This window comes from Bos indicus x Bos taurus, chromosome 4 (assembly GCF_003369695.1).
Source record: "Bos indicus x Bos taurus breed Angus x Brahman F1 hybrid chromosome 4, Bos_hybrid_MaternalHap_v2.0, whole genome shotgun sequence".
Lineage (NCBI taxonomy): Eukaryota > Metazoa > Chordata > Mammalia > Artiodactyla > Bovidae > Bos > Bos indicus x Bos taurus.
The window spans coordinates 54,091,162-54,114,850 of record NC_040079.1 but is presented as its reverse complement, the minus strand read 5'-3'; the positions used below and the strand labels follow the sequence as shown (position 1 = coordinate 54,114,850).

General features: G+C 51.4%; 2 protein-coding genes across 3 annotated transcripts in view; one reads left to right on the top strand and one right to left on the bottom strand.

Annotated features, from left to right (window-relative positions):
* MINDY4 (MINDY lysine 48 deubiquitinase 4) overlaps positions 1 to 4,992 on the bottom strand; it is a 145,571-nt gene extending 140,579 nt beyond the window's left edge. Inside the window, exons 1-2 of one of the 2 annotated variants that reach the window (XM_027539461.1) lie at positions 4,698 to 4,992; positions 4,455 to 4,599 (exon numbers count right to left, since the gene is read on the bottom strand). The gene's annotated coding sequence lies outside the window, so the exon portion shown is untranslated. The remainder of the gene's footprint in view (positions 1 to 4,454; positions 4,600 to 4,697) is intronic. The other variant, XM_027539458.1, reaches the window with a different exon arrangement.
* INMT (indolethylamine N-methyltransferase) lies at positions 1,563 to 6,104 on the top strand. The gene is made up of 3 exons (XM_027539463.1): positions 1,563 to 1,890; positions 3,307 to 3,514; positions 5,438 to 6,104. The coding sequence occupies exons 1-3, from the start codon at positions 1,647 to 1,649 to the stop codon at positions 5,865 to 5,867; spliced, it is 882 nt and encodes a 293-aa protein (XP_027395264.1). The 5' UTR covers positions 1,563 to 1,646; the 3' UTR covers positions 5,868 to 6,104.
* The last annotated feature ends 17,585 nt before the right edge of the window (positions 6,105 to 23,689 follow it).

Here is a 23,689-nt window from a genome sequence, read left to right as displayed (position 1 = left end):
CACCCCACCAGGCTCCCCCGTCCCTGGGATTCTCCAGGCAAGAACACTGGAGTGGGTTGCCATTTCCTTCTCCAATGCAGGAAAGTGAAAAGTGAAAGTGAAGTCGCTCAGTCATCCGACTCTTAACGACCCCATGGACTGCAGCCTACCAGGCTCCTCCATCCATGGGATTTTCCAGGCAAGAGTGCTGGAGTGGGGTGCCATTGCCTTCTCCGATAGTGTGATGAGGAGACAATAAATTTGGAGTGATTCTTTATTTTGGCTTTGGACGCTGGCCTTAAATCTACTCCTAGACCCCGTCACTTGCTGCCAGAACCCTCTTGGGAAAAGGCTCGTCACCTTCAGCTTCCTAATCTCCAAGGAGTGAATAGGTCTCAACATCTCTATAGTTTGTCACAAAGAAGGCAGAGGATGAGTGTGAGGGACACACCCAGCACTTTTCAGACCAGGGCTCCAGACTTGTCCATTTGCAAAACTTATTAGAGTTTGCTACCTGAAATCTCTGATCTTAGGTGAATTTTGGGAAGAGATTTGGAAACACTTTTTTTTTTCTGTTTTTTATCCTTTTGGAAACACTTTTTTTTTTAACATAACTTTTTATTTTGTAGATTCACATGCAGTGCAGGAAATAATAGAGCAAGATTTGAGTACATTTCAATGATAGGATAATGGTAGCATCTTTCAAAACACAGTATCAGAACCAGAAAGTTGTCACAACCAGAGACTGTCGGAAACAGACCAGCTCCTACCAGGAAGTCAATCTGAAACCTACTCAGAAGTGCAGGCAACCCTTTTGATACAACCCACTGCCCTCATTCATCTTTTACACGTTTACTAGTAGTTATGTGTGTGTGCGTTTCTGTGTGTGTTTGTGTGTGAGAGTGCATGCAAGCAAATTCCACAAAACTTAATCACGTTCTGTTTATGAATGCCAACACTTTTAAAATGATTGTGCAAACAGAGGCTTCTCAACCTTTTGGGTGGCCCTGGTTACGTTTAGTTTTATCCCCAGAAAAATAAAGGATTGATTAAGCAAATAGAGTTAACGGGACTGAAGATAGTAGGAAATATTTAACCAAGTTCAGGACAAACAGTTCTAAACAGCAAACTCACTGACCTCAGTCAGTGAAATTTTAGCCATTTCTGCATTCTGTTTTCCATGCTACAGGGTTTTCCTTTCTGGGTTTCATTTTCCCAGCAAACCAAAGAGAGGATACTTGACCTATTCCAGATGCTGGGCCTCTCTATGCCTTTGTTTTTGTCTGTCTCTCTTTGCCCATTTGTGTCTCTCTCTTTGTTCTGTGGCCCAGGCCCTCTGCTTCATTCTCTCCCAAATCTAACCCCTGTCAGCATCATCTACATTCAAAACATCACCTCTCAGAAGCGAAATACTGAGACCGACCCCCCCCCAACCCCCACCCCCCCACCCCACCCCCCACCCCCCCACCCCACCCCCCACCCCACCCCTCACCCCCCCCCACCCCTGCTCCCCCTGCCAGGAGCATTTGTTGACCATCCGGTTGGTGTTTCTGTGTTTTGACGACTACCAAACAGATAAACCCCAGCCAGAAAGCTAACATATGGCCTGACTCTGTGATGTGTAATTCCAGCTCCTCCCTGGGAGGGAGGGTCTGTTCGATGAGATTATGAAACTCCCCATAGGAAGGGCCTGGGAAGAGAGGGTAGATAAAATGGGTAACCGCAGCAGGGGAGAAGCAGAAAGGTCCACAGCCAGAATGGAGGGCGAGCTGTACAAAGGAGAGGACTACAAGACAGAGTTCCAACCCCAGAACTACTTAAAGACCTACTATGCCTTCGATTCAGGCACCATAGCGGAAAACGAAGTCTTGAAATTCAACCTGAATAATCTCTTTGAAACTTTCTCTCCAGGTGAGTGTCTGGTCTCCATCTCAGGGAGACGATGGGGCTGCGCCTTACAGGAAGTGCTCTTGGTGGCAGGGGACCCGTCCTCTGGGACACTGCTCACCTAGGATGCTGCAAAGCCAGCCCAGCTGTGAACCCACGAGGACTGTCGCTGGTTGGCCACTCTGGAACCCAAGCACTGACATTTGCAGCCCAGGAACCAAGCCTGAATCTTTAACAGTCCATCTCAGTTTCTTGCCCTGTGAAATGGAAAGGTACCTCCTGAACTGTGGGGTTCAGAGACCCATGCTAGAAGGGATAGGAGACAATAGATATGAACATATTGCTTGCCTCCCCTTCAGTAACATAAAAGCGGCTTTATAGCCTGGGCTCAAGAGCCCCGTTGAAAACCTGATGAAAGATCTGGTATATACACAACACGGAAACACTCTTGATCTTTTACACAAAATTAAGAGGGTTCATGGATACCCAAAGCCAAACCACAGAGCTCAGTTTACAAATTTCTGCTCTGAGTTGTCAGGCTGGGGGGACCAGCAGAGATTATCACCCAAGTTCTCCATGCACACAAGGAGGCTGAGGTGCAAGACACCAGGGTGTCCAGCCCAGGTCAGACCACCTGTCACTGGCAGTAGAAAATCTCAAAATCAGTTCATGCAGGGCTGCCTTGCACAGTTGCTCAGGGAGTGCACTGAACAACTAGGGGGTTACTCAGTCATTCAACAAACCTTGCTCTATGTATTTGATGCCAAGAAAGGGATCAAGCAAGGTCCACAGAAATACAGATGAATGAAAGCTTAAGGCTCACAGAGAAATCTGAGGAGACTCTGGAGGAAGGACTGGGATTAAGCCTTGGAAAATGGACTGGTTTCAATGGAGGAGGATGGAGGGAGGAAGCAGGGAGAGGAAGGTGATGTACTTATATTGCTCTTCCCCCAACTCACCACAAGATCCTCTTGCCTTCTGTGATTGGTTGAGCCAGTTTTGAACCCACTGGCTCAGCTCTCATCCTTTATCAGAAGCTCTGTCCTTGCAGCAAAGAGGTGGGAGGGGCGCTGTGGGGTCACTCTCACCATTGCTTTAAACCCAGAGTCAGAAGACTTGCCAATAATACAGCTTCTACCAAGAAGTCAATCTGAAAGCTGCCCAGAAGGGCAGGACTTGTCCTATCGGGGCTCCAATAGCAACCCTTGAGGCAGCAGGGGGACCCAGTATGTACCAGCCTGCACCCCAACCCCCTCTCACCCTTCTGAGCCCCAGGCGTAGGGTCTGGAATCCTCACACAGTCCAGGTACTGCCCAAGGCAGGGTCGGATCTCCTGGGAGTCACCCTGGGGAAAGGGCACAGCCTGGCATCTCCATCCACCACAACTGGCATGGAGTTGGGTGTCTGCCCCCAACACCTGGAACACGCTTTCTCCTGCAGGAGGCATGGGAGGCGACATCCTGATTGACATCGGCTCAGGCCCCACCATCTACCAGCTGCTCTCGGCCTGCGAGGTCTTCCGGGAGATCATCATGTCAGACTACACGGAGCTCAACCTCCGGGAGGTGGACAAGTGGCTGAAGAAGGAGCTGGGGGCCTATGACTGGTCCCCAGCCGTGCAATACGTGTGTGAACTCGAGGGAGACAGGTAGCCACAGTCACCATCCTTCTCACAAGAGGTCTCCCATCCTCACAGGCCTGAGCCTGAGCCTGCCACCCTGTATCACTGGCCAGCTCCCTATAGCTTGTTCCTAACCCACTTGGGTCTCTGGCCCAGAGCACTTCCCTCCCTTTGAGTGAGTCCCACCTTCAGCCTCAGAGTTGCCTGGGCTCTAATCTTCAGTTACCTGATTTGCCCTCCATGTTTTGCATCCCTTCCATCCTGTGGGATCTTTTTCAGTCCCTCCTCCTCCTGGAAGCTCCCCTGATTGCTCCAGCACACGCAGATCTCTTTCCTCTCAAAACTAGTGGTTCAGCTTCCACTTTACCTAGTGTTGGAGGGGCACTTGTTATGGGAAGACATGGGCTTCTTGGAATTGCCCGCATCTATCTCCTCAGCACTTCTACCAAGTCCCAGAGACCAACAGCACTCACCCCCTCCAGGCACCTTCCCCACCGAGTTCACAGAGGGGGAATCCATCAACCAGAGTCCAGGAAACCAAGGCCCAGATGTGGAGAGTGACCTTGAGGCCACCTTAGAGCAGGACAAAGAACAGATTTTAAATTCCTGTCCCATCTTTGGGCCATGGGGGCCTGACCCAATTACAGACAGGGGCAGCCTGAAATGGAACAGGGCCTCAGGTTCTCTGAGCACAGGGTCTCTGCATCAACTAAGCCTGGGCTTCATACATTCTTGTCATCATTCACAGAGAGCATTCTGAGAGTCAGGTCACTTCCAGATACTGGCAATAGCACAGTGAATAAAGTCTCTGCCCCACGGACCTCACATTCTAGTAGAAAGCACAACGTGCCCAAAGTTGATGGAGGTAGGGATTCAGGGAAAAACAAGTGTTCTAGAAAAGACTCTCCAGCTGCAGGGGCCTAGAGAAGTACGGGTGCTGTGTTAGGTGGGAGGGTGTCTTACTCACCTTGAGCCGTCATACGAAATGTCATAGATGCAACGGCTTGAAAAACGCTCATTTCTCACATTCTGGAGGCTGGGAGCTCAGGATCAGTCCTTGAACTTGATGAGGGTGCTCTTCCTGGCCTGTAGATGCATTCTTGCCATGCCCTCTGAAGAAGGAGAGGGAGAGTGAGCTAGCTCTCTAGTCTGTCTTCTTGTAAAAGGCACAAATCCCATCATGAGTGGCCCCCCTCATGATCTCATTTACCTCTATTTACCTGCCAAAGGCTCCATCTCCACATACATCCACATACATGTTAGGGTTTCAGCATATGAATATGATGGGGATACAATTCAGTCCCCAGCAGATGGCAAGAGAAAGCCTCTCCTCTAAGAAAGAGCACTTTGAGCAGCTCCCTGGGAGATGTGAGGGAAAAAGGATGAGAGGATCTGGAGAAAGAGAGAGCCAGGCAGAGGGGATGGCAAAAGCAAAGGCCCAGCTGTGGGAAAGAGCTGGTTTAAAGGAGGATATTTACAGTCAGGGGCTGCAGGGAGGAGGAACGGGGGGATATTGCATAATGGGGGCAAAGTTTCAGCATGGGGGATAACAAGTTTTGGAAGCAGGAAATAGTGATAGTCGCGCACATTGTGAATGCAGTTAATGCCCCTGGATTGCACAGAGTGACTGAAATGGCAAATGTTTGTTATATGTCTTTTACACCTTAAAATTAATAATGCAATATGCTAAAATTGAGTTATTCAAAAGAAAGAGAGAAAAAAGGAGGAGGAGGAGGAGGAAGAGGAGAAGGAGGAATCAGATGTCAAATGCACTGCCACCTATCAGCTGTGTGGCCTTGAACAAATCACTCAACCTCTGTGTGCTTCAGTTTACTCATCTATATAATGGGAGAAATATGATCTTCCCCATAGGCCCATAGGAAGCCCTCCCTAGGGTATGGGGGATGTCGTCCTAATTGTCGTTGTCACCTCATTGACCCTCCCCCACAGGAGCAAGTGGCAGGAGAAGGAGGCCCGGGTCCGAAGGACAGTCAAGCGGTTACTGACATGTGATGTGAACCAGCCCCGTCCTCTGGGGTCTGCCCAGGTGCCCGCAGCGGACTGCGTGCTGAGCCTGCTGGCCCTGGAGTGCGCCTGCCGTGACGTGGACGCCTACCGGGCAGCCATCCAGAACCTGGTTGGCCTGCTGAAGCCAGGCGGGCATCTGGTCACCTTGGTGGCCCTGCGCTGCTGTGAATACATGGTGGGCTCCAGGAAGTTCTTTGTCCTCTCGCTAGAGCAGGAGACAGTGGAGAAGGCCTTGCAGGAGGCCGGCTGCCAGGTGCTAAAGTGCCAGTACAGCCCCATCAAGTACTCAGAGGCCTTCTGCCTCAACGAGGGCTTCTGTTTTGTGGTTGCCCGCAAGGGCCCTGGGGCCTGAGGCCAGTCTGGCAGACAGGGCCTGCCCAGAGGGGGAAGTCAGGGTCCCAAAGTCTAGTAAGTCTGGAGCCCCCTGCTGCAGAGTCAGCCTGAACACCATAACTTCATCTTGTACTACGTCCCCAGGTCACAAGTGAAAAGCAAGTTCTCCCTGCCCCCAGCCCAGGGGGCCATCCGCCACACCCCTTTCCATTTCATCCTATACCATAAGTCAGGAAAATAAAGTGGCCCAGCCAGACGCTGTCTTGATTTGGGTCACGCACCCCCCCAATGCAGACCTTGAAACAAGGATCTGAGAGCAAACAGTTTACCTGAGATGGCGAAGGCGATGGCACCCCACTCCAGTACTCTTGCCTGGAAAATCCCATGGACAGAGGGGCCTGGTGGGCTGCAGTCCATGGGGTCGCTAGGAGTCGGACACAACTGAGTGACTTCACTTTATGGACACGACTGAAGTGACTTAGCAGCTACTAACCTGATTGGAGAAGGAAATGGCAACCCACTCTAGTATTCTTGCCTGGAGAATTCCTTGGACGGAGGAGCCTGGTAGGCTGCAGTCCATGGGGTCACTAAGAGTCAGACACGACTGAGCGACTTCACTTTCACTTTTCACTTTCATGCATTGGAGAAGGAAATGGCAACCCACTCCAGTGTTCTTGCCTGGAGAATCCCAGGGACGGGGGAGCCTGGTGGGCTGCCGTCTATGGGGTTGCACAGAGTCGGACACGACCGAAGCGACTTAGCAGCAGCAGCAGCAGTTTACCTGAAAAAAGATCCCAGGAAACACTAACAGGAATGAAAAGAAGAAAAGAGGGCAGGCAGGTGATGAAGGTGGGTCATCAAGTTCATCACCAGAGTGGCAACAGTTCATCAGTTGGGAGGCCTCAGAGTCACCCATCCTCAGGGATCTGGGACTTTGTCACCAGTATCATGATAGAGCCTCAGAGAATGGTCAGCTGAAGCAGGCCAGGCAGGGCAGGGAGTCAGGCAGCTCCATCCACATGACCAAGAATTGGAGCTTTGGGAAGACCTGACTCACGTCTCTAGAAGAACCTTCATGAGGTCATGTGTCTCTCAAGACACTCCTTGTCCACACAGCCAGCCAGCTCGCAGCCCAGCCAGCTGCTGACCCTGGGCAGACATGTTTTCTCTGGCATGTAGGAGAGTGTTGGCCTTCCACCACCCAGACCTGGCTCCCTTGTGAAGCCCATAATGCTCTCTGAACTGGGGCATGGGCCCCTCACAGCTCTCACTGTCCACCGTAGTCCATGCCCCACACAGCAGACCCCCTGAGCAAATCTTTACCCATTTGCTAGCCTGCTGCTAAAGCCCAGTGTTTTCCCAACGGCTTTCATTGTGTTCTGGGGAGTCCCTGAGCCTTGTGGCAGAAGGCAGCAACAGGAAAGTCCTCTTCCTTCCAACCTCAGTTGGGTCTTGGGGTTCAGGCAACAGAGGAGCAATGTGGTGGCCATGGCTCCCATGGCCACCAGAGGGCACTGCAAGGCAGAAAGCGGCAGGCAAAGTGCAGGAAAGACAGATGTCAGGGGCCTCCTTAGAAAACTCACCCAGCAGAGAAGCCATGACCCGCATGCTCAGAGAAACCCAAAAACCCTTGGACAGTGAGTACCTCCATGAAACTAGAACTTCTGGTCAATGTGGGTCCTTGACCCTGCATCTCAGCTGGGGCCCAGGAGACCAGGGCTTTGCAGAAGAACGTGCATGTGAGACGGCTGGGAAGCTGGTTAAAGAATGTAATCTGATCCAGTAGGTCCAGTGTAATAGAGCCTGAGATCCTGTCTTCTCAGAATCAAGCCTGAAGCTATCCTAGGCAGCTAATTTTAGGGCCATTATTTTGAGTAGGCAGCAAGGAGTGCCTCTTGTTCTGCTTCTCCCTGAATAACAGGACTCCTGGGCACTCCTTGCAGCTGGCACCCCTAACTTCCTGGTTCCTATCTCCAGGTGAGAGAGGGCGAAGCCTAGCACTCTTCCTGGAAGACACCCCCACCCCTTCTGCCTTCTGTTACCCCTGGTGTGGCGGGCTCTCCTCCCCCTGCTCCTTGATGACCTTCCCCCACAGATGGAACCCCTCAGGGTATGAACTGAGGGAGCCTCCGACTCCTTGCTCAGCAGTTCCCTGTCTGGCCTGGCAGATTCTGCCGCTCCTGATGCTGGTGTGTGTTTCAAACTACATGCCTGCCCCAGCCAGCCCTTGACAGCTCTAGACCTCCGCTCCATCCCCACCCACACATCACCTGCCCTCCTCTGAGCTCCTGCAAAGCAGAGGGCACAGGGTAGTTTCACGTGAGGCACAAAGATGCAAAGTGACTTCCACAAAGGGGCTGCCTCCAACATTCCCAGCTCTAGACCCTCAAAGAGGACTGGGTAGGGACTGGGGTTGGGGTCCCACCCTGGATATACGAGAGTCACCCAGGGAGCTGGAAACTTCAGGCAGCCTGGGCCTCCCCCAACTGCATCAGAAGCTCCAGTTTGGGGGTAGGGACCCAGGAAGCAGCATTTCATCACACTCTCCTGGGGATCCGAATGTGTAACCCCATTGGAGAACTACTCACCTGGGCCAGTGCTTCTGAAATGCTCTTTTGCTCATGAACCACCAGGGCTCTGATAAAACCCAGAGTCTGAGTCCGTAGGTCTGAGGTGGGCTGAGAATTTGCATCTCTAACCTGTCCCCAGGTGATATCTCTGCTGCTGAGCCCAGAGCCAGTCTGGGAAACAAGACTATAGAGAAGGGACCCTCCTCTCAGCCTCCAGCCTAGGCGCACACTAGTTGGGGGGAGTTCAGTTCAGCTGCTCAGTCGTGTCCAACTGTTTGTGACCCCATGGACTGCAGCACGCCAGGCTTCCCTATCCACAGTCAACTCCCAGAGCTTGCTCAAACTCGTGTCCATCAAGTCGGTGATACCATCCAACCGTCTCATCCTCTGTCAGCCTCTCCTCCTGCCTTCAATCTTTCCCAGCATCAGGGCCTTTTCTCATGAGTCAGCCCTTTGCATCAGGTGGCCAAAGTATTGGAGCTTCAGCTTTAGCAATCAGTCCTTCCAATGAATATTCAGGATTGATTTCCTTTAGGATCAACTGGTTTGATCTCCTCGAAGTCCAAGGGACTCTCAAGAGTCTTCTCCAACACCCCATTTCAAAAGCATCAGTTCTTCGGCACTCAGCTTTCTTTATGGTCCAACTCTCACATCCATACATGACTTCGGGAAAAACCATGGCTTTAACTAGACAGATCTTTTTTGGCAAAGTGATGTCTCTGTTTTTTAATATGCTTTTTAGGTTTGGGGGAGGCGTACTGAGGAATAGGGCTTCCCTGGTTGCTCATACAGTAAAGAATCCACCTGCAATGAGGGAGACCTAAGTTCGATCCCTGGGTTGGGAAGATCCCTTGGAGAAGGGCATGGCAAGCCATTCCAGTATTCTTGCCTGGAGAATCCCCATGGATAGACGAGCCTGGCAGGCTATAGTCTATGGGGTCACAAAGAGTCGGACACGACTGAGTGATTAAGCACAGACCACACACACCGAGGAACATTTGATAAAATTGTCCAAGTGCAAAGCAACATCTCCTGATGGACCGCCATATCCTTCAGACCTGGGGTCTTGGACGATTCACAAAGGCCTCTGAATCACCAAAGATGTATCTCTCTGCACAGACTCTACTACTAAGTCCTTAGGAGTATCATTCCTTCTAGAAGTTCATCCACAGAACAGCTATGTGTATTTTAGCCTTACCTACTCTCTGCCCTCCCGACTACAGTGTCCAGCTGCCTTCACTTTCCTGACCTCAGCCCCTCTAACTCAGCAGATCCGAAGGCAGAGGCCCCATTCCCCATCCTCGCTCCTCTCTCATGTCCCCACCCTAGTGAGGATACTTCCGGCCATGCCCTCGCCCATCCCAGCCTCCTTCCTCTCACCCTTGGTCAGCGCTCTGGCTCACCTGGACCTCTTGATGTTACCTCCTAAACAGCTGTGACATCCACCCACTGCGCGGATCTCTGTCACTGCCTGAGCCCGGCTGTATTATCCGCACGTCAATTCTGCCATGGTTTCCTGAGCAGTCCTATGTCCATATCTCCAAGTTTGTGTCTGTTTCATCTTTTCTACCAGCCAATGAACTCCTTGGAGCACACAGGCATGCACACAGGAGGCATTTGATAAATGACGTCTGCCTGAAAGAAAGAGTCAGGGGCCCTGGTGTCCAGTCTTAGCTCTGTTCACTCACTCACTAACATTTGGCAAGAACTTTCTTTCCCCCTAGCATCACTCCCCTCATTTGAAATGGTACCCAAAGATGCTTAAACATCAGTTCTGAGATCCCTGTGAGTGGGCTGTCATACTCTGTATCTTATTCATCCTCCAGTAGCCAGAGGGGTCAGCTGAGTGTCCCAGGAGAAAACAACCATGGGGTTTCCTGTCTCCCTCTCTCCTCACTGCCATCCGAGCCCAGCCCTGAACATGGACATCCCAGCCTAAGAAGGGTCAGGGTTCCCACACCCCTGGACTCTGGCAGCAGGATGGGCCTCCCAGGGCACTTGTTAGAAATTCAGATGCACAGGTCCCAGCCCAGACCTGCAGGAACAGAGCTGCACTTTAACAAGATCCCCAGGGGCTTCTCACACACATGAAAGCCTGCAAAGCTCTGCTATGGACATGCAGAGATGAAGACAAGACACACAGGGGAAGAGAGGCCACGGAGGGGGAGCTGGGCTCCTTCCCAGTAGTCTCCTCTCCAGCCCTCCTCACACTCACAGCTCAGCTCAAGGGTTGGGGTTGCTGCCCGCTCCCATGGAGCACATGCCCCCTTCTCACCCCTCCACCCCCACCACATCACCTGTTCCTTCATGCACCTGTTATTCTGCTTCTATGTCCCTCCCTTCCCACCCTGGAGAGGACATTTGTTTCCCTGCAGCATGCCTAGTGCCCAGCACGCAGTGTGACTGCATAGCCTTTGCTGAATAAAGACCCTGCCTGTGTGAAAGTGACGATTATGGATTTATTGTTGCTGTCAACTTCACCCTCTTCAAAGCTGCTAAAGCCATCTAATCCAGCAGTTTTGTCTCATTCCCTCTACATGTCAAATGGGCCACAGTCCAACAATTTGGTGCTTCAGGTGGAAGAGTGAGATATCAAAAAGTGTGTGCATGAGCGGGGAAGACTGTACAGCTGACCAAAAAATCTTCCCTTCCCAGAAGACAATCTGTCTCATCAAATGACTTTGCTTTTCCTCCCACTGAGAGGACAAGTCCATTTCTCCCCGTCACCTCCCTCCTCCCAGTCTGACTCAGTCAGGTGTCTTGGTTTGGTGGATAGGTCAGGTCAGGTCAGTCGCTCAGTCGTGTCCGACTCTTTGCCACCCCATGAATCATAGCACGCCAGGCCTCCCTGTCCATCACCGACTCCCAGAGTTCACTGAGACTCATGTCCATCGAGTCAGTGATGCCATCCAGCCATCTCATCCTCTGTCGTCCCCTTTTCCTCCTACCCCCAATCCCTCCCAGCATCAGAGTCTTTTCCAATGAGTCAACTCTTCACATGAGGTGGCCAAAGTACTGGAGTTTCAGCTTTAGCATCATTCCTTCCAAAGAAATCCCAGGGCTGATCTCCAGAAAGGACTGGTTGGATCTCCTTGCAGTCCAAGGGACTCTCAAGAGTCTTCTCCAACACCACAGTTCAAAAGCATCAATTCTTTGGCGCTCAGCCTTCTTCACAGTCCAACTCTCACATCCATACATGACCACAGAAAAAACCATAGCCTTGACTAAATAAACCTTTATTGGCAAAGTAATGTCTCTGCTTTTGAATATGCTATCTAGGTTGGTCATAACTTTCCTTCCAAGGAATAAGAGTCTTTTAATTTCATGGCTGCAGTCACCATCTGTAGTGATTTTGGAGCCCAGAAAAATAAAGTCTGACACTGTTTCCACTGTTCCCCCATCTATTTCCCATGAAGTGGTGGGACCATGGTGGATAGAACATCAGCAAATACAATGCCAGGAGGGCCTTGAAACAAACTTGCACAAGGGGCTTGTTCCATTTCTTGCTCCTTGGTATTTACCCAAGAAACTTGAAAACGTATGTCCAAACCAACACCTGTACACAGAGGTATACACCAGCTTTATTCATAATTGTCAAAACTCAGAAGCAATCAAGGGATTGCTTGTCCCATAGGTTAAGAGATAAATAAACTGATCCATCTAATAAGAGAATAATCAGATCAAATCAGTCGCTCAGTCGTGTCCAACTCTTTGCGACCCCATAAATCCCAGCGAATGATCTCTCAAGCCCTAAAAGTCATGGAAGAACCTTAAACAATGTTACTGAGTGCAAAGAGCCCATCGGAAAAGCTACATTCTGCAGGATTCTAACTCTATGACGACTTCCTGGAAAAGGCAAAACCATGCAGATGGTAGAAGGATCAGCTTTTGCAGAGATGAGGGAAAGGAGGTGTTAATGGGGTGAACACAGGAGACACTTAGGACAGTGAAACTCCCCTGTATGACACTGTAATGGTGGATGTGTCTTTATATGCAGCTGTCAAAACCCATAGAATATACCCAGAGAGTAACCCAATGAAAACTGTGGACTTTGAGTGGTAATGACACACCAATCTAGATTCACTGATTGCAACAAGTATACCTATCTATGGGGTCACACAGAGTCGGACACGACTGAAGTGACTTAGCAGCAGTATCGGGGCTGTTGATAGTATTGGAGGCTCAGCAGGGACGGAGGTCTATGGGAACCCTCTCTATTTTCTGTTCAGTTTCACTGTGGACATAAAACTGCACTAAACAATAAAGTCTTTAAAAAAAAAAAGTGCTCATACACCGGAGCTTGTTTCCTGTCTGGCTGCTCTGGGGAACCCTGCAGTTTGGAGCATGTGCAAAAGCCCAGTGGCCTTGGATCCTGGTGGCCATGGCATTGCCATTGCCCCAGCAAGTATAGAGCAACTGCCGCCAGCAGAATGCGGAGTAGCCAAACCCACCCTGGCCAGGAGCCCTGAGCAGCCAAAGCACAGGATCACAAAATAATAATAAATATTTCTTGTTTTTGGTCTCTGGTTTTGGGGGAAGTTGTTATCACACAAAACATAGCTGAAACACGGAGTTTTCAGTTCATGATGGCAGACATCAGAAGGCGTCTGGGGAAGCAGGAAGGGCTCAGGCGGCAGGAATCCTCCCTGGAGGAGGACGATCAGGGCTTGACACAAGGAAAGACAGGCATTCTTCCACTGAGGAGGCTGGCAGGGGAGTGCGTGCATGGTGTGGGAGAAGGGAGTGAGCTCCCCATCACCAGGGGCTATGTAAGCAGAGGTTGAGTGCTCCTGCAGAAGGACAAGAAGGGCCCCTGCAGCCCAGCACCCAGGGGGAACTTGGTCTAGAGGAAGTACCTTCTAGCCCTCCCAGAGGCTGAAAATGCAAGTCTGGCATGGGTGTGGCTGGTGGCCCTGAGATGAGGCCCAGCAAGGGTGAGCATCAGGAAAGAGGGGAAAGAGCTGGGGCCCCTGGGAGGGTCATCAGGTCTCCTGCAGGAGCTGGTGTGGGCATGGAGGGGTTTCCACAGGTAGACTAGGGGTTAAGGCCTGGAGTTGGGGCCGTGGGGAAGGGGCTGATCATCCCGGCAAAGAGATTGGTATGATCTAAGGCAGAGGGAAGATGCGCAGGGGTGGGGTGCCCAGATCAGAAAGACTGGGTGGCTGGTGGGTGTTAACTCAGCAGATAAGAAGATGGAGTAGCAGGAAAGGTCTGAATAAATAGAGTCTGGCATGTCAGGATGCCTGATGTCCCTTCCTTGGGAAGGGGAGGGCTAGCAGCAAAGGAGGGTGCTTCTCCATGGCTATGGTGGAGGTGGGGGTCAGAGGCTTTCCCAGAAGGACCAGGGTCAGGAAAGTGTTACTCTGCAGACATAGACGTGCGCGCTGGAGAGGTCAGCCCAGCTGAGACCCGACAGGACCCACAGAGTTACAGACGATCAGGGGACAAATCTGTAAGGAAGGGAGAAATCCATTTCATGCTGTTGGTAGACTACCTGAAATGCGGAAAATTAAACGAGCTTCTCTTTGTAATGATAACTTCTGGATCTGAGAAAGAGGTCCGCTGTCAATTCTTCCAGTAGTAAATTACCCACCCACCTTTCTCCCTACCAGTTATAGTCCCCTTTCAGATCTCAAAAGGCAGAACTGCTTGTTTTTCTTTAAATATCACAAAGAAGGAAATCTTTTCTACTGTGGCAGCAAAGGAAGGAAGCTTCTGAAATCCATTAAGAGAGCCCAGCATTTGGCTTTCAGACAGCCAAATAATCCCCTCACACTTGCACTGCGGTGCTGGGGATGGGGTGGGGGGAAGGGGGACAGAATCCCAAAGTGGTTGGGAGAGGCCACCATGGATGGACCCGCCTGCTGTCAGCCTTCCCAAGAGCTGGCGGGAAAGGGGAGTCCCAGTGCAGCCAGGCCCCTTGAAGGCCTTGGAATCAACCACCCAATTCACAGCAGGGAAAACTGAGATTCCAGAAGAGGGGGAGCAGCCTTTGGGCTTGAAGCTGAATGGTGACCCAGTGCCCTGGAGTTGGGAAGCCTGGATTCCAGGCACAGCTAAGCCTCTCATCAGCTCTGTGGCCTCGAGTGTAGTGGGTCGCGCGCTCCCTGACGTGAGGTGGTGGAGGGATCGTGTTGCATGGGTTCCTTCTCCATCTCATCTTGGTGGACCCCAGACTAAAGGCAAGGGGCCTGGTGGGGCACAGTGGTGTCCACTGGAGGACTGCCAGGGAGGGTCCTCGGTGACCTTCAAGTCAGGAGGTGAGGGAGGGAGCCAGGCAGGTGTCTAGGCAGGTGCCTCCCAGGCAGAGGGAAGAGCGGGGGTAATGACCCTGAGAGGGGAGAGTGAGTGGCTGGCAAGGTCCTGGCTCAGGGTTATGCAAGTGCATGCGTGTGTGTGTGTGTGTGTGTGTGCATGTGTGTACATATCTGTGTGTTGTTCACACTAAGTTCTGTGTTTGTGTACACAGGGGACACATGCCTGCACACCTGAGTGTGAAGGGTATGCTGTTTGTGCAGGTCCACGTGCATATGTATGTGTGTATGAGTGTGTGTGTGTGCACGCATGTCCGTGTGTGGAGAGCCTCCAGGGCCCCTGTAAGGCCCAGGCCCTTCTTCTCAAGGAGTTGAGAGTCATTTCCTGCACTTGAGCAGAGGTGTGACAGGATCAGACTTGGCTTCAGGCCCACTGAGGGGGCCATCTCTGCCTGGGGCCCTGGCTGCCACCCCGAGGCCACTCCCACCCAGGCTTAGGACTAGGCAAAGCTCTGCTCACAAGGCAGGAAGCAGGGGGTGCGAGAAGAGGGGAGGGGGTGCAGCAGAGCTGGGGCAGGGTGATGCTGCTAGGATCAGTCTAGGCAAGTAATTGTAGAAGAAAAGCCCAATGTCTCCCTGGGTCAGGGCTGCATCTCAGAGGGCCTTGTAAATAATACTCTGAATAATTAAAAAGGGACTGCATTCCCCTCCTCCTGCCTCTGGAGAGGGATGTTCACCTGCAAATAATTGAAACCGAAACCGGCATCTGCATGACTCCAACACTCAGGCTCTATGTGAACAACTGGAACCCCAGAAGATACCTGAGCACCAGGAGTGGTTCACCTCAGCTACTCAGCTCACCGCTGTTGAGGGTCCCAGGTTCTGGCCCCAGAGTCCACCCTGGGCTTCCTATTTCTGAGCCCAGAACACTGTCTACAGGATGGGCGAGGGGGAATGGGGATCACTAGGCCCCCTCCACAATGAGATGGGTTTCTGGAAGGTCAAGGCTGTCTGTGTGGATGGCTCAGTAGGTCCAGTCTCTTCTGACTTAACAAGGGGCCTCCACTAACCATTGGTGGCAAGAAGAGGACTCAGGCTGATAGACTGCGGGAAGGGCTGCTGGTGTTGATGGAACAGGTTTTCAAAAAGAATAGCAAAAGGCTATGCAAATTCCAGGTAGAATTATGTCATGTAACTGAAGAATAGCAACAGGCTTCTGCATGGCTGAGAACTCAGCTGAAGCCCTAAATCAGGTGCCAAGTCCCCACTTGGCGCAATTTTCCTCAGGAAAAGGGGCTGTTCTGGTAAACCTTAATTGGAGTCCTGGTAAGAGGTGGGCCTGAGAGAGGCCGTGGGATCTGGGCCCCACCTTGGAGCTGGACCCCGTGGTCACTGCCCCAGGCCCGCAGGTGGCAGTGGTCTGGCCCAACTGCTGGCTAACCCGCCCCAAGACACCTTGTAGGTGGAAGAGGCCCGGGGGACGCTTGGAGCCTAGAAGGTCAAGTTCTACCTACCAGGAGGATGTGCCCCGCCTCACCCACAGGCTGTCCAGGTGATGGTCTGCCTTGGTGAAAACCAGTGCACCTCATTTTGTCCTGGCAGAGGCCCAGGGAGGAGAAATGGGATCTCCCCCTCCTCCCATACCTCTGTCTCTCTGTCTCTCTCTCTGACACACATACACACACGCACACACACACAGGAAAGAGGACATGCCTCCCTCCCAGCTCAGGGCTCCAGTCACCTTGCTGCACACAGCCTGCACGCAGAGCACTCTATCTCCCAGAATCTGTGACCTCCCAGTCCCGCAGCCAAAACCAACTGCTGGCACCCGATGAATTAACTCCTCCCAGACACTGAACTCCTACGTAGAGTGGCAGGAATGCACTAAGGCCTGCCTGAAATCATGAAAGGGAATCAGGTTAAGCATTCTGAGTTGGAGGGGGGATGCTGCAGAAGCAGATTTAGCCCCCTTTTCATCTGCTTAAAGCAACAGAACCCCCGAGAAGTCTGTGCCCTGCCAGGGAGCTGGAATCTGAGCAGATGGAGGTATTCTCCCTCTGCCTGCCCTGGGCAGGCTTATCTGGGCAAACTTTGCTGTCAAGTCTTGTTGGCAGTGGTGGTGGTGGTAGTAGTGACAGTTGTCAGTTATGAAGCACCTACTATGTGCCAGGCACTGGCGTCCTCTCACCTACGACCTTCTACTTGAGCTAGGTGCCCTTGTTGGATTTTACTGTCAGGGCAACTAAAAGTTGGTGAAATCAAGAAATTGGCTGAAACTCACACAGCTGGCAAGTGACGTGCCTACACAAGAGTGTAATCCCTATGCCATCCTGCCCATCCCTGGCACTCTAATCTTCCCTCCTCTCCTTCATTTCACCCCATAGCACCTACTATGTGATTACTATGTGACTTACTATGACTTGATTTAATCGTCGGTTTATGGCCTGCCTCCCACAATAGAGTCTCACAGCCACAAAGGCAGCGATTCTCATCTCTTCCGTTCCCCAGGGCTACAACGGTGCCTGGCACAGAATAGGCACTCGATAAATAGGAGCTGAGTGTATAAACAAGATGTTATGAGATTGTTCCAGGCCTTGCTGCCTGTGCCCCAAATGCCTGTGATCCATGTTGAAAGGTGACAGATGTCCAAAGGGAGGTAGGAACACTTCTCCTGAGAATTTTGTGGGGTATCATAGCTGTAGAAACTCAAGAACCACGATCTGCATCTAGGGGGATCCCCGGGTGATTCCTGGGCTCGCTAGTTTGAGCAGCACAGCCAGGGACCCTGCTAGACTGCATTGTGTGATGAGGAGACAGTAAATTAAGCGAGTCTTTATTTCAGCTTTGGACGCTGGCCTTGAATCTACCCCTAGACCCCGTCACTTGCAGCCAGGACCCTCTTGGGAAAAGGCTCGTCACCTTCAGCCTCCTAATCTCCAAGGAGTGAGTAGGTCTCAGCATCTACTCCACACTTTGTCACAAAGAAGGCAGCGGATGAGGGTGAGGGACACACCCGGCACGCTTTACAGACCAGGGCCCCAGACTTGCCCGTTTGCAAAACACAGTAGAGTTTGCTACCTGAAATCTCTGAGCTTAGGTGAATTTGGGGAAGAGATCTGCAGACAGATTTTTTTTTATTTTCTTTGGAAACACTTTTTTTAACATAAAACTTTTTATTTTGTAGATTCACACGCAGCTATAGGAAATAATACCGAGAGATGTGTATGTTTCAATGACCGCATAATGGTAGCATCTTTCAAAACACAGTATCACAACCAGAACGTTGTCACAGCCAGAATACCGTCGGAAATAGACCGGCTCCCACCAGGAAGTCAATCTGAAACCTACTAGTAGTCCAGGCTTTGTCCTTTTGATACAACCCACTGCCCTCATTCATCTTTTCTGCATTTTACTGGTAGTTATGTGTGTGTGAGTTTCTGTGTGTGTTTGTGTCTGTGAGTGTGCATGCAAGCAAATTCCAAAAAATTTAATCATGTGTTCTGTTTATGAATGTCAACACTTTTAAAATGGTTTGTGCAAACAGAGGCTTCTCAACCTTTTGGGTGGCCCTGGTTAAGTTTACTTTTATCCTCACACAATAAAGGATTGATTAAAAAATAAGAGGAAACAGGATTGAAGATAGGAGGGAATATTCAACCAAGTTCAGGACTAACAATTATAAACAGCAGACTCACTGACCTCAGTCAGTGAAATTTTAGCCATTTCTGCATTCTGTTTTCCATGTTACAGGGTTTTCCTCTCTGGGTTTCATTTTCCCAGCAAACCCAAAGAGAGAAGGATACTTGACCTATTCCACATGCTTGGCCTCTCTGTGCCTTTGTCTTTGTCTGTCTCTCTTTGCCCAACCGTGTCTCTCTCTTTGTTCTGTGGCCCAGACCCTCTGCTTCATTCTCTCCCAAATCTAACCCCTGCCAGCAGTATCTACATTCAAAACATTACTCTCAGAAGTGAAATACGGAGACCCCCCTCCCCAGGAGCATTTGTTGAACATCCTGTTGCGTTTCTGTGTTTTGATAATACCAAACAGATAAACCCCAGCCAGAAACTGAGACACCAACAGGAAATAAGGAAGGAAAGAAGGCAGGCAAGTGGGTAAGAAATGAAGATGGGTCACCAAGGCCATCCCCATGGTGGGAACTGGAATCACCTGTTGGGAAGTCACCCATCCTCAGGGAGCTGAGACATTTATTCAGCAATACCCAGAGGGGTTGTTCAGGGGTACCGTATTAACTGGACAGCATTTTCAGCCTGCCAATTTGTGCATTTGAGGAGAAGACAGGCTCAGGCAAAGACCTGAGGGGCTGGTCCCTGGAAGTTGAGCGCAGTCCGAAGGGATGGGGAAGAGCCTGCAGAAGCATGTGCCGCTCACACGCACACCCATGAGCTGAAGTGTGGGGCTGGTTCTGCGAAGTCTGGCCTTTCAGCTGGAGGAACAGAACTGCAGGTTCTCAGGGACAACAGCATCCATAAGAACTGGATGATTTCTAGGAGAAACTCCATTACCCTTGGGTGGGAAGCCGACATGTGGGAGGAAAGGTGACTGGTCCCCGGGCGCTCATGGAGTCCACTGCAGAGTCAGAGCTGGCACCAAGGTCCAGGTGAGGATAGACCTGGGTAGGAGATGGAGCTGCTGGGAGTGGGCACAGGTGGGACCTGGAAGACCCAAGTGGAGCAGGGGTCTGCAATCAGCCCATGGACCCTGTGCCCCTTGTTTTTTCTGCTTGAGGTCACCCCATCAGCCCAGCACCCTGGGCTTAGGAGGAAAACCAAACGTGCTCCCCCAGAATATCTGTGAGGTGAAGTCACTAGGGACCAAGAAGGTGATGGAGCCTCAGGGAGTTGTCATCGGAACCAGGGGAGGTAGAGCAGGGAGTCAGGCTGCCCCCTCCACATGACCAAGAACTGGAGCTTTGGGAAGACCTGAGTCACATCTCTAGAAGCACCTTCACAGGGTCATGTGTCTCTCAAGACACTCCTTGTCCACACAGCCGGCCAGCTCGCAGCCCAGCCAGCTGCTGACCCTGGGCTGAAATGTTCTCTCTGACATGTGGGAGAGTATTGGCCTTCCACCACCAAGCCTGGCTCCCTTGTGAAGCCCTTAATGCTCTCTGACCTGGGGCATGGGCCCCTCACAGCTCCCACTGTCCACTGTAGTCCATGCCCCACACAGCAGGCCCCCTGAGCAAATGTAGTCAAGCCTCTGGACACAGGACCAAGTCCCAACAGGTAAGAGCCTGCAAGTCCCTCCAGCACCTGGCGGCCACCTCCTGTCCTGAGGTCACCACGCAGGGCTCCCCGAACCAGTCCAGCCTGCACGTCCTCCCTACACAGGTTCATTCTGTCTCCTCCAGCCCATGTTCCAGCTCTGAACAGCTTCCTACAAGGAAAGGGCAGTGACAGGGGAAAGAGCTGAGCCAGGACCCTTTACCCATTTGCCAGCCTGCTGCTAAAGCCCAGGGTTTTCCCAATGGGTTCCACCGTGTTCAGGGGGGTCCCTGACCCTTGTGGCAGAGGGCAGCAACAGGAAAGTCGTCTTCTTTCCAACCTCAGTTGGGTCTTGGGGTTCAGGCAGCAGGGAAGGAGCAATGCGGTGGCCGTGGCTCCCAATGGCCACCAGAGGGCACTGCAGGGCAGAAAGCGGCAGGCAAAGTGTAGGAAGGACAGCTGTCAGGGCCTCCTTAGGAAAGAAAACTCCATAGTTGGGCCACTTTTTGGCTCACTGGGGCCCTTCCAGGCCTCACTGAGACCTGAACCCATGACAAGACCACTCAGAGGAGCTGGGAAACCCTTGGACAGGCAGAACCTCCATGAAGCCAGAACCCTCCTGTCTCTGTGTGTCCTGGACACTGCATTTCAGCTGGGAACCAGGAGACTAGGGCTTTGCAAAGGAATATGCATCACAGGGGAAGTGAGTCATCTGGGAGTCATGACAAACCATGGATTCTGAGCAAATAGGTCCAACGCAGCAGGGCCTGAGACACTGTATTCCCAGCAAGCCTCAGGCTATCTGGATGCTGCTGGTCCAAGGGCCGTAGTTTGAAGCACGAGGCATTAAGGAATGTATCCTGATTTCTGATTTCTCCCTGAAAACCCAGGGCTTCTGGGCAACCTTTGAGTTGGCACCCCTAACTTCCTAACTCCTGTCTTTAGGAAAAAGAGGGCGATGTCCAGCATTCCTCCCAGGAAACATCCCCGTCCCCCTTCTCTTACCCCTGGTTGGCGGGCTCTCCTCCCCTTGCTCCTTGATGACTATAACACCACCCATGGAAGCCCTCAGGGTATGAACTGAGGGAGCCTCCAACTCCTCACTCAGCAGTTTTCCTGTCTGGCCTGACAGATTCTGCCACTCCTGACGCTGCTGTGTGTTTCAAACAACTAGATAAATCTCAGCCAGACCTTCATGGCTCTTGACCGCTCCTCCATCCCCACCCCCACATCACCTGCCCTCCTCTGAGCTCCTACAAAGCAGAGGGCACAGCATGGTTTCACTTGAGGCCCAAAGATGCAAAGTGACTTCCCCAAAGGGCCTGCCCTCCAACATTCCCAGCTCTAGCCCCTCAAAGAGGACTGAGGAGGGGCTGGGCTAGGGGTCCCACCCTGGATATACAGGAGAGTCACCCAGGGAGCTGGAACCTTCGGGCAGCCTGGGCCTCCCCCAGACCAACTACATTAGAAGCTCTTGGAGGTAGGGGATGCAGGCAGCAGCATTTCATCACACTCTCCTGGGGATCCGAGTGTGTAACCCCACTGGAGAACTACTCACCTGGGCCAGTGCTTCTGAAATGCTCTTTTGCTCATGAACTACTGGGGCTCTGATAAAACCCAGAGTCTGAGTTCTTAGGTCTGAGGTGGGCACAGAATTTGCATCTCTAACCTGTCTCCAATGATACCTCTGTGGCTGAGCCCAGAGCCAGTCTGGGAAACAAGACTATAGAGAAGGGACCCTCCTCTCAGCCTCCAGCCCGGGCGCACACTAGTTGGAGGATGGTACCAAGGAACATAATAGAGTGTTCTGAGTGCAAAGCATGACCCCTGATGGACCACATTCTTCAGATCTGGAGTCTTGAATGACTTACAAAAGCCTTCTGAATCACCAAAGACATATCATTCCACCCAGCCTCTACTAATATGTCATTGGGACAGTTCAAGAGCCACTCATTCCTTCTAGAAGTAAACTGAATTTTAGCCTTACTTGCTCTCCCACCTTACTGACAACAGTGTCTGGCTGCCTCCACTTGCCTGTCCTGGGCTCCTCTGACTCAGCAGCTCCAAACGCAGACTCCCCACCCCCCATCTCTGCTCTTCTTCCCATGCTCCCATAGCGGTGATCCCTCCTAAGCTCAGAATGACCCTTTGATCTCTTCCTCTCTCACTTCCAGCCAAGCCCGGCCCTCATCCTGGACATCCCAGCCTGAGAAGGGTCGGGGTTACCACAGCCCTGGACTCTGGCTGCAGAATGGGCATCCCAGGGAACTCATTAGAAATTCAGATGCTCAGGTCCCAGCCCAGACCTGCAGGAGCAGAGCTGCACTTGAACAAGATTGCTGCAAAGCTCTGCTATAGTCATGCAGAGATGAAGACAGGACACAGAGCGGGAGGAAGGGTCACAGAGGGGGAGCTGGGCTCCTTCCCAGTGGTCTCCTCTCCAGCCCTCCCCTCACTCACAGCTCAGCTCAAGGGTTGGGGTTCCTGCCCCCAGAATGGAGCACATGTTCCCTCCTCACCCTCCATCCCCACCACATCACTTGCTCCTTCATTGCACCTGTTATTCTGCTTCTGTGTCCATCCCTTCCCACCCTGGAGAGGACATTTGTTTTGCTGCAGCACACCCAGTGCCCACCTCGTAGTATGAATGCATGAGTATTGCTGAGTAAAGATCTTGCCTGTGTGAAAGTGACTATTACTGTTGCTGCCATCTTCGCCCTCTGGTCTTCAAAGCTGCTAAAGCCATCTAATCCAGCAGTTTTGTCTCATTCCCTCTACATGTGAAATAGGCCCCAGTTCAATAACTTGGGGCTTCAGGTAGAAGAGTGAGATATCAAAAACTGTGTGCATGAGCGGGATAGACTGCAAAGCTGACCAAACATCTTCCCTTCCCAGCAGACAATCTGTCTCATCAAATGACTTTGCTTTCTCTCCCATTGAGAAGGTAAGTCCATTTCTCCCTGTCACCTCCCCGCCACCAGTTGACTCGGTCACATGTCTTGCTTTGATTGACACAACATCAGCAAATACAGTGCCAGGAGGGGCTTGAAAAAACTTACACATGAGGCTTGTTCCATCTCATGCTCCTTGGTATTTACCCAAGAAACTTGAAAAATGTTATGTCCAAACCAACATCTGTACACAGAGGTATACACCAGCTTTATTCATAATTGTCAAAACTCGGGAGCAATCAAGATGTCCCATCAGTAAAGGGATAGATAAACTGGTCCAACAGAATACTATGAGGTGCGAATACACCACCCTTATGGCAGAAAGTGAAGAGGAACTAAAAAGCCCCTTGATGAAAGTGAAAGAGGAGAGTGAAGAAGTTGGCTTAAAGCTCAACATTCAGAAAACTAAGATCGTGGCATCTGGTCCCATCACTTCATGGGAAATAGATGGGGAAACAGTGGAAACAGTGTCAGACTTTATTTTGGGGGGCTCCAAAATCACTGCAGATGGTGATTGCGGCCATGAAATTAAAAGACGCTTACTCCTTGGAAGGAAAGTTATGACCAACCTAGGTAGCATATTCAAAACCAGAGATGTTACTTTGCCAACAAAGGTCCAGCTAGTCAAGTCTATGGTTTTTCCTGTGCTCATGTATAGATGTGAGAGTTGGACTGTGAAGAAAGCCGAGCGCCGAAGAATTGATGCTTTTGAACTGTGGTGTTGGAGAAGACTCTTGAGAGTCCCTTGGACTGCAAGGAGATCCAACCAGTCCATTCTAAAGGAGATCAGCCCTGGGTGTTCTTTGGAAGGAATGATGCTAAAGCTGAAACTCCAGTACT